Source organism: Leptodactylus fuscus, chromosome 8 (genome assembly GCF_031893055.1).
Source record: "Leptodactylus fuscus isolate aLepFus1 chromosome 8, aLepFus1.hap2, whole genome shotgun sequence".
Taxonomy (NCBI): domain Eukaryota; kingdom Metazoa; phylum Chordata; class Amphibia; order Anura; family Leptodactylidae; genus Leptodactylus; species Leptodactylus fuscus.
Genome location: NC_134272.1, coordinates 46,155,696 through 46,166,572, shown reverse-complemented (window position 1 = coordinate 46,166,572; position 10,877 = coordinate 46,155,696). Strand labels below are relative to the sequence as shown.

The window sequence follows — 10,877 nt, the reverse complement described above, 5'->3', positions numbered from 1 at the left end:
AGTGTTAGAGTCTAGAGCTTACCTCAAGTCTATTGTAGCTGATACTTAATGGCGGTATATCTAAATATGTTATTATGGCCCATTATATTATACAAATGTGCAGAATTATTTGAAAATAATTGTATTATATCAGTTCATTACTTTCAATATAAAGTATTATAGTTATGAAATATATTCTGTCAATCTATAACATTTTCAACAAATATAACATCAATTTACATTACAAGATTAGGGTGGTCTTTTCAGATAAATAAAAGTGGGCTGCAATGGGTAGATTTGGTGTTGCAGTAATATGAGGCACAAAATAATAATATTTTAATATATTTCAGTTTAGCAATGTGTTTGTAGTGTATTCATTTAACTTTACTACGCTAAAGTATCGCACACAAAGCCATTGGTATAGGTTCATATATCTTACAAAATTGCCGTATTGCCACCAAAGAAATCTGATGTCCTTCCTAAGATCCACCAATTGTTGTTGCTACTCCTGCGAGTCATTCTTGGGGTAAAGAAGCTTCGTTTTAATGTAACTGGCCACCTGCATTGTCCAACTTCTAATCCCCGAAAAAATCCTTAAAGCGATGTTATTCCCCATTTAGAGAGGGATTCATATGTGTCAAGACAGTTATGTCAATGAGTAATGTAAGACAATCATATCATGGTCTGATCTTCCGCTCTCCTGTATACTTTTTTTTAATCCAAAAGGATGATCAGATTGTGGCTAAAGTAAGAGGAAAACATTTGTCATTATTCCTACTTCCCTCTAGGGGATTTACAAAAACAAAAAAGCATAGAACAGCCATGTTCAGCTGTTCCGGTAAGGGCTCGTTCACATCTGCGCCCGGTCTCCGTTCTGCAGGTTTCCGTTTCCTGCACCAAACAGAGGCAGGAGACGGAAACCTGCAGGACTCTCTCACCCATTCATTTGAATGGGTGAGACAGCTGTCTGGCCGTGAGCGGCAGTGAGCGTTTTATGCTCTCCGCTGCGAAACCGTTTTTTTTAATCTGGACACAGAGTCGGACATGCAGTACTCTGTGTCCGGTTTAAAAAAAACGGTTTTGCGGCGGAGAGCATAAAACGCTCACCACCGCTCACGGCCGGACCCAGTCTGTGGTTTCCGTCTTCTTGCATGCAGAAGACGGAAACCACAGAACGGAGACCCGAATGCAGGTGTGAACCTAGCGTAACTCCAGATCACCTCCGACCCTGTTATTCTTGTTTCAGCCAATACAGACTGAGATTAGAATGACCCCTTTAAAGAGAGTTACCAATCTAAGCAGATGACTGGGCTACATATACATATGTTATTTTTTTTTAATGAATATATTTTATATATCAGAGACCATATATCACTGTACATACATATTCAAATTCCCACATACACCTGCATTTAGCAATCTTAAGCATGAAATGTTTTGGAAGGATATACCTTCTATAACAAGGCTATTATTCCATGAATCTGACGTTGTATACTATAGGTTGGTGCAGAGCTTGTATATGTCATGCTTTTAGTGCAATGAATTACTTTTATAGGATAACAACTGAGGTTCTAAATAAAGCCTTTGAAATGAATGTCTTGTATAACCTTCTGGCAGATGTAGAATAAGCATCTCCCTTTCTGTGTTTCTGTAAAAATAACTTGCAAAGGCAATTATGTGATCTTCACACATACTCCCACCATAGAAGGAATATATTCTCATTATTCTTTATTAATATAACTTCCCCACTCTTTTACAGTAGTCATCAGTGGATATAATCTTTTCTATACAACCATCAGCAATATATAAACATAGATATCTTCGTAATATTGGTGCATTTTTATAATTTTCATGTGTACAAAGCAGGGTAAGGTACAATACAATATATGTAAAGATAATAATACACAGTGCTGAAAAAGGCACAGAAAAGTTTGCATCTATAATTGAATACTTCAATATCTGTTTTTCCCCATTTCATAATATAAAGACAAATCGCAAAGGCATTGTTCATGTATTGGAGCAAGGCATGGGGTAGGTTCAAAATAAAATAAAAAAAATCATACTAAGGGCTCGTTCACATCTGCGCCCAGTCTCTGCGGGTTTCCGTTTCCTGCACAAAACAGAGGCAGGAGACGGAAACCTGCAGGACTCTTGCATACACATTCATTTGAATGGGTTTGAAAGATATCCGGCCATGAGCGCCGGTGAGTGTTTTATGCTCTCCGCTGCGAAACCGGTTTTTTAAAATCGGACACAGAGTCGGACATGCAGTACTCTGTGTCCAGTTTTTAAAAACCGGTTTCATGGCGGAGAGCATAAAACGCTCACTGCTCACGGCCAGAGCCGGTCTGACAGCTTTCTGTCTTCTGCCTGCAGAACGGAGACCCGAACGCTAGTGTGAACCTAGCATCAGCGCCATTGTCTGCCAATGGTACCCTTTCATTCTCAAGCTGGAGTTGTGTTGCTGGAAGTCCAGAGTCTCATGAGACCACTAAGGTCACTCACATACATTGCCAGTTCCTTGCCAGTGATCACAAAAGCCTCAGGGCTTCCAGCAACACTGTCACGAGAGAGGTAAGACTGGTTCACATCTACGTTTGGGTTTTCGAGGAGTCCCCTTGAGGACCCCCCAAATACGCATAAAAAAATGGTTACCTGGGAAACCTGTGGACCCCATAGCAGCACTTTTCTCTCCGCATTTTTTGTGCAGAAACCAAACAGAAACCAAACAGACCCCAATATAGTCTATGGGGTCCACAGGTTTCCTTAGGTGACCACTTTTTTATGTGGATTATGTTTCCAATCGGGGGTCCCCAAGCAGACTCCCTGAACAGAAACCCGAACACACATGTGAACCAGACCTAAGGACACCAGCAGCAAACAATGTAGCACAGGAGCAGACTAGTATGCCTTTTTAAAAAAGAATATATATATTTATATATATTACACCTCCCCCAGCTACCCCACAAGTTGCTCCAATTCCTAGACAACTCCTTTAAGCCAATGAATGAATGCTCAAAATAAATATAGAAGGCTTTTAAAAGATAGGCAGCATCATCATTGATGTATTTATAGTAGTGTTCATTGGAAGGAGACGAAAGTGAATGGGAGGTCACTGCACTTTTGCCCTTTGAAATTTAGGAAACCTACAATAAAACACAAGAAGATGAAAGGATGGGGTCTAGAAAAAGAAGAAACCCCCTTTAGGCTGAAGCAGAAACATTTTTTGTTGCAGATTTTGCAGCAGTTTTTTTTTGAGCCAAAGCCTAGATTGGCTACCAAAGGAATGGGAAATATAAAGGAAATTCTTCTACCTTTCGCTCTATCCACTCCTGGCTTTGGCTCAAAAAAACCACACCAAAATCTGCAACAAAAAAAGCTGCTTTTCCACAATGTAGGTCCTCAGCCTTAAATAGTCTTAGCCCTCATATTTTGCTTTGGAGATTTTAAAGTACGTATATGGTGTTGAGAACATGAAAATCTTACAATAACTAAAATATATATTTCATTCTTGTTAGGAAATTAAATTCAATAAGTGTGTTTCTTTCCAAATATTAGTTACCATTATCTAAGACAAGGTCATATCTCAACATTGATAACCGATAATATTGGCAGCCAAACAGGTAAATGACACACAAAAAATGAAGAAGCGCTCAAAGCTGTTGTGTTAGCTGTACATAGTAACGTTTTACATTTGGTGGCCATATGTCATGTCTTCTTAGGACTCTTCCACTGTTTGCTTGAAGTCAACTTATTTTATATGTTTTGTCTGTCCATGTGTATATAACATTAGGGTTTAGTTGCTAAAATATAATAAGGGAAGAAGCCAGTAAAGATACAGATTATTTCAGTAAATGTCGTTGTTAGTATTAATATTGTAATATTAGGACACATTCATATATTCTTTTATCTATGTAAATCTGTTGTTCCCTTTAAGATTGGTCCCATATATTTTATTGAAATAAGTCCAACCACCGTACTAGGTGACATTGAGACCTACTGCAGTATAAGTGACTGAAGTGTATAACATATTAGGTTACAGCTAAATTTTGATTTTGCTTTCTTTAAAGTGAGGCCTGGTAACATATTTAGTAGCACAATAATGACCATTCTTAAATTCCAATTGATATAATAGAATGTATAGGACAGATAGATGGATAGATGATAGATAGATAGATAGATAGATAGATAGAGATAATAGATAGACGACACATTTATCAAAATGAACAAGTGAATGTGTTATCATCTTGTTTTCCAATGCAGGTTTAAACTGGTTAATTTTGATGTAAGGAACAAAAACTTTTAGCTGATCACTAGTTTACTAGGTAACGGACAGAGCCCTTTACCTAAACATATTGCTCCCATCTAAACTTTTCTAACATATTAGGTTGTTTAACATCATATTTACGCATAATGCGTAAACCACCACTTCTAACTGCACAATGAGACAACCTTTATGCAGTTTGGTCTATCTGTAGAGCCGTGGACTGTGTAGGTGCTGCTTCATAACATTCCTCTAATTCCCCAGGCTTTGGCTTGTACTCAGTGCTAAATGGATTCTCACTTTCAAAGTCTGGATTATTGTCTTCGTCATCTTCAACAATAGACAACTCAATGTTTTTCCTCACATCTTCTTCTGTTTTAGGCTCTTTATCTATTGAGCTCTCAACTGTTTTCACTTCGTCATTAGGAAGTATCTCAGATGGCTTCTCCTCCACTGGGCTGGCATCCTCACCATTCACAGCTTTTTCTTCTTCAGCATGACTTGGGGTCTTTGCCTCACCCTCTGCAGGAAATTCTTCATCATTGGATTTCTTAATGGTAAAACCTATTGGAACTTTGAATGATGAACCTTTGGAGGATGGGGTGAAAGACTTTTTAATTTTCTCTCTTCTTTCTGGTGAAACAATTTTAGTGCTGATCTTACTCATCTTCTTCTCAATATTTTGACGTGAAAATGCTTTCTTGAGACTGTCTACTTTCTTCAGACTGGATCTTTTCATTTTCTCAGCTCTGCTTGGCTCGAATTTTTCATCCACACTGTCATCATGGCCATCATCCTCATGATTAATTTCATCATCTGAAGAAAGGTCAATTGTATGCATGGTCTCCTCCTGAGACTTGTTAGGGTCAGTGGATTCTTCTGGACCTTCTGTTATACTAGGAACAGGTGTTGGTTCTTTCACAAAAACACTCGCAGGGATTTCATTTTCTTCCTTCATTGAAAAGAAAAGATTACAATTAGAACTAGTGCAGGCTGAACAAAAAGATATTTGATATTCAGGCTTCAAAGCAAGAGAAGATTTATTTACATTGAGCTTCTTTTCATCTATATACTATAAAAGCTGAAAGTTTAACAAATAAACATATTTGAATAGAATAAAAAAACATTACATGAAAGGTAAATATCAAAAGGCATTGTTAGCTACTGTATAAGCAACTATTATTTAAACTATTATTTAAAGAGACCTTCATCAACCCTTATGAGGAACTTCACATTAGAAAATTCAAGACTGGCTTCAAGGTTACAAATATTATTAGAAACGTGTACCATGAATGGAAGAAAATAGGGAATGTAATGAAAATATAAATTGTTCCTTAAATGTACTTAAGAAATGTTATATTATAAACATTAGTTCACCCACACAGTGTAACAATATAACACTTCCCTTGTAGACCCTACACAGTGTAATGTCAACTTCTGGCTCACATTCAGTATAATGCCTCCTTGCAGATACCAAGTGCACTTACACAGTATAATTTCCCTCTGTGCCCCCCCCCCCACACACACACAGTATAAGGTAATACTCACATCACCCTTTCCCCCTGAAGCTGTCTTAACTTTCTCCTTCACTCTGATGCCACTATAATTGTATTTCCTTGCATCCAAGATGCTGGCAGCATCTTTTAGTGGCTCTCTGCTTCACCACCATATTCAACTCTGCATTCTGAGGATGTAAATTGAGTTTAAATCAGGTCATACCATCCAAAATCCTGGACTATCCTGCTGAATCCTGAACAATTGGCAGGTATGCCGTCACTGATGCTATTAATAACTTTCTTTTACTTGTTCACTTTTCAGCCATTACCGGTACTATTAACTCTTGCACTGTTAGTATTAAAGGGTGTTTCCATCTCAAGGATCCTATCTATACTGCTGGATTATAGAAATTGAACAGTTTTCCTAAGTACATTGATTTAGCAATGCCGCTTAGTGCTATCAATGCCTGAGCTAATGACACTGATAACAACTGAATGGGAGAGAATAAGTAAAAAAAACATGTCTGACACTAGTTTAGTGGCAGCTATTTATGTATGTACCGCTAACTTTAATAATGTGAGGTACTGACAAAATCCCCTAAAGGCTAAGAATAATGATAATCTATCCTAAAGGCAAATCCCTAATATCAAGTCTGTAAGGGTTTGACAACGGTCTTCCCTATTGACTAGCTATTTTCAGCAACGGATACACAGAGAATGGAGCAGGAAACAGACAGCTCCATTCTTTGTGTAGTGACAGAACTGACTCCTCCTGTCAGCTTAGGTGATGCTGATCTGTAGTACCAGGTCTGGTCACTACACAGTGGACAGAGCTCTCTGCTTAATGCTCATCAGCTCCTGGGAACAGCTGATCAATGGGGGAGCTGGATGTTGGATTCCCACAATTCTTTGATGCTAAGTTTACACTAGATAACTGGCTGTATGTTGTTCGGGTTTGTCAGGGAATCTGAACAGAAGAACAGTAGAATGCTAAAACTGCAGTTACACACGGAGCCGTTGTTTTTAAACTGAAAGTGTTGTTCTTCCTCCATTGATTTTCAGTGTGGATTATGTGGAGGACTCTCTGTGGAGACACTGACACAGATGTGAACCTATCCTAAGAGGTGGTTGGTGAAATGAAACATAAGGTTGGAAAGTTCCTCCTACAATCTTTCTTCATTTCCTTCAAGTATGGAAGCCCTGGCAATTGTACCACAAATCCTCCATCTTGTCGTGGCCACTTTCTCCTCCTCAGTAAAAACAAGTCTTCCCTAATAAAATGGGCTCTGCTACTTGACCAAATAAACCCAACCTTTCTCCCATGCTTCTTCCTTTCCTACTTGGTCCTTATATAAAAGTGAAAATATTGTAATACTTTGAAGTTATACAATGAAATGTGCTACTAATTTTCCAGTTTTACATATATGAATAGTCACGTTGCAATTCACTGTCTGTTGCCTTCAATTTCCTTTGCCTGACTAGCTGAATGCAATACTTTTATTGTGTTACGATTCAATAAAAACACCATTGAAAATATAGTATTGGAAGGGTTTATTCATGATATTTATGCCACAAAATTCTGGTAGAGATCTAGATGTTGGTACTTCGACTGACACTAGACAGGATCCATATTTCTGTCCCTTCTTCAAGTTGGAAGCACAACGTTGTGCCATACAGAATTAAGCTTTATGTTAATATATTACTATCTACATGCTCCATTGATATCATGCTTTATATAAATAAGCCTTATGCACTGAACTCTTCATGTTCCTTCATGTTCATTGAACTAGTCCAGTCTTTGCCCTGGCGGAGCTTATAATGTAACATACTTGGCACCTTTGATAAACCTACATATACATACACACATGCTAATAAAAGCAAACAAAAGAAGCATACAAATAAGAGATTCATTAAGAAGAGCCTTTGTCAACGTCTTCAGAAAACATGTAAGCACACGTAGACCTTTCTATAGTTATTATGTTATATGAGTCAAGTTTAGTAAAATATAGTTTAAGAATCTAGAGAGGAGAGCGTCATAGAATATACTGAACATGTTCCCATGTACAACTCACAATATAAATGGACTTACAAACAGATGTCTGCACCTCAACTACAGATCCCTGTTGGAATTCTTTATTCACATATCAACAATAAGGATATATTTGTATAAAAACAATACATTACAAAATGTATTTATTTACAGAAAAGTTAAACATCACTTCAATTTTTGGAAAATGCATCAAAATGTGTAATGCATGGGTGGCATGACTACTCTGTAGGCCAATGGGGCATATTCAAAGAAATAGTCTAAGGTACAGTATATGGTACAATGTCTTTAAAGAGGACCTTTCATGTCCTTGGGCACATGTAATTTTATATACAGCCAGAAAGGTGACAGTGCACTGCAGTGCAGTGAATTCAGTGCCCTGCCGGTTTTCCCGTTATGTGCCCCAGGTGAAGAGCTATCAGTGCATTTACCGATAGCTCTTCACTGTCAGAAGGGCATTTCTAACTGGGAACGCCCCTCCTGACAGTCTGCCCGTAGCGCTGTACTGTGAGGGGGCATTCCTTACTGCCCAGCCATGACACTGAGTTGTGAGGAACGCCCCCTCCTTCTGATGGTATTCATCCATACACTAGTACTGGGGGGGGGTGTTCCTCACTGCTCAGCGCCATGGCTGGGTGGTAAGGAACGCTCTTACAGTATAGCGCTATACAGACTACTGTCACCAGCTGGACTGTCAGGAACGCCCTTCCGACAGTGAAGAGTTATCGGTAAATGCACCGATAGTTCTTCTCCTGGGACACATAACGGGAAAGCCGACGGTGCGCTGAATTCAGCGCACTGTCAGCTTTCTATCAGTGTATATAACCACATGTGCCCCAGGACATGAAAGGTCCTCTTTAAAAAGTCATAGACTAGACCAGAAACACAGTTCATTCTAGTGCCAGACTAAGAAAAAAGTGTCATTGGTTCAAAGTTTGTTTAATGGTAATGCAAAGAGAGAAATAAAACCAGTGGTGTTATTATTTTATATATTACAACATGCTTAATTTATTTTGCACTTGGGTGAGGTATAACAGAGTATATCCAACCATGACTAATAGTTAATTTAGCAGCAGAGTAGAAAATTAGATTATCTGGAGCTTGTACCTAAATTTAGAATACCCGTGTAAAAGCATGCTTTAGCATGAAAAGGTAGAGAGAACGCTAAATCAATGCTCTAATAAAGAAACTTCGGTGATCTAAAGACTTTCTAGTTAATCTCAGAGCAAATAATTGCTTCCAAAGGAAGATTATATTAGCCTTAGACATTTTAAATTGGGCACAAATCACTATCTCCAATTATACTGAAAAGTCATTTTTGCATGTAGAAATAGTTAAGGAGATTTCAATATGATCGTGTTTTATAAAGGTGCTTATTTTGGTGAAAGATGTAAAGCATCACACTCACAGAGACAAAATGGTCGGACAATTTATCGCACTTGCTTAAAAATGAGGGTAATTTGGTGGTTGCCAAGAATTACTGCCGAAATTTCCATGTAATGCACTGGAGTGATGTATTTCTAAATATATATCGTCTTGATTTAGATAAAATTAAAAGACTAACCCTTTAATGACCAGCCTTGAAAGGCCAAGCATTTTCTCAATTTATTTTCATAGTCTTTCATATTTTTTTATGTTTTTAAATATTTTAACATTTTTTTTTTTTTAATTCTCCTAGTGTACTTCACCATTAGAGGCAAGATCACTAGTATAATACACATACATACTGCAGTGTATTACACCTTTCAATAACACATTGCTTAGCCTATTACGTGTAGCAGAATGGCGGTCATCAGTTACAGTCAGGCTGCCAAGATGATTGCATGGGAAGAGCTCGTGTGCCTGCTTGTCTGCCTGATCAGAATGACATATATCAACTGCATTCTGTGCTAACTAGTCCTTGCAGATAACATACATATATGACATTTTGAGTTACGCAGTTACGCTTCCTTTATTAGTCTGAATGACATGTTAAAAAGTATAAAACATTAACATTCTCATATTTCTATTTATAGTAATAGTTAATACACACCCGAATGTTTGGAAATTCACCAGACAGTAATGCATCTGGGTACTAGTAATATGCACATGCAATGCCTAACCGTGTGGATGGAGAAGGTGCAGGGGCAGAAGAGCCAAGATGGTTGCTATTCAGTCTTAGCCTTATCAAACTGGAGACAAATCTCCCTTTAATGGCACAATAAAAAGGGGGTCACATTTGGGAGATAGTAGAGGGATCCTTCATGCCAATCCTTGTTGTGGGTCACCTGTGTTTTGGTGTTTTGGTGGGTACAAATGAGACAAAGGAGACACGGAGGCAGTTGAACAAGTGGGACTTGCAAGACAGTCACATGTAAGACGCAGGGACAATTTACTTATAGCAAGCAGTATCCACAATCTTGGTCACTCTACAGATACAAGCTGGTCTTTACTGCCTTCTCTAGTCCTCTGTCCCTTTCCACTGTGGCAAACCTGGGGTGACCTCTGGGACTTAGACATGCTGCAATTTACAAACATGAGTATTTTTGAAATTGGAATTTTTCTCTGTATTGTGTGCATGGGATTAGCCAGAATACCATCCACTTTGCAGGTACTGTAATACACAGTTTTTTTTTACCACGGTGTTTCCACCACAGCCAAAACGATGCGTGTACGCAATGGGCCTAAACTGTATAAATCAACCAAAAAACACTACAAAAAGTTATATATCAGCACAACAATTAAAAACACTTCACTACCAGCAGTGTATTTGGGAGTATCACACAAACCTGCAACATATGTTCTGGCAAAAGTGGAAGTAGAACACCTAGGTGTACTCATAGATAATACTGTATATTAGCTAACAGCTTATAGTGTCAATTCACTGTAGCTAAGCCCAGTAGGACATTATTATGCATTAAAAGAGTCCTGGACTTGTGGGACAGGGATGGAATATTACCTCTAGAATATGCATCAGTTCATGGAAAGGATTCCTTAAAGTTACCAAACGCACATAAAAGGGCGACTAAACTGATAAGGGCATGGTGGAACTCAGTACTGAGGAAATATTAAAGTAATTGACGTCTTCAGAAGAAACATCTAAGCGGGAACG

The 10,877-nt window shown here is 38.3% G+C and overlaps 1 protein-coding gene across 1 annotated transcript in view; it reads right to left on the bottom strand.

Annotated features, from left to right (window-relative positions):
• Positions 1–1,070: 1,070 nt before the first annotated feature.
• The window catches only part of CAVIN2 (caveolae associated protein 2), a 51,828-nt gene continuing 42,021 nt past the window's right edge, over positions 1,071–10,877 (bottom strand). The window contains exon 2 of the mRNA XM_075285253.1: positions 1,071–5,195. Within this exon, the coding sequence (XP_075141354.1) occupies positions 4,434–5,195 (762 nt within the window). The 3' untranslated portion in view covers positions 1,071–4,433. The remainder of the gene's footprint in view (positions 5,196–10,877) is intronic.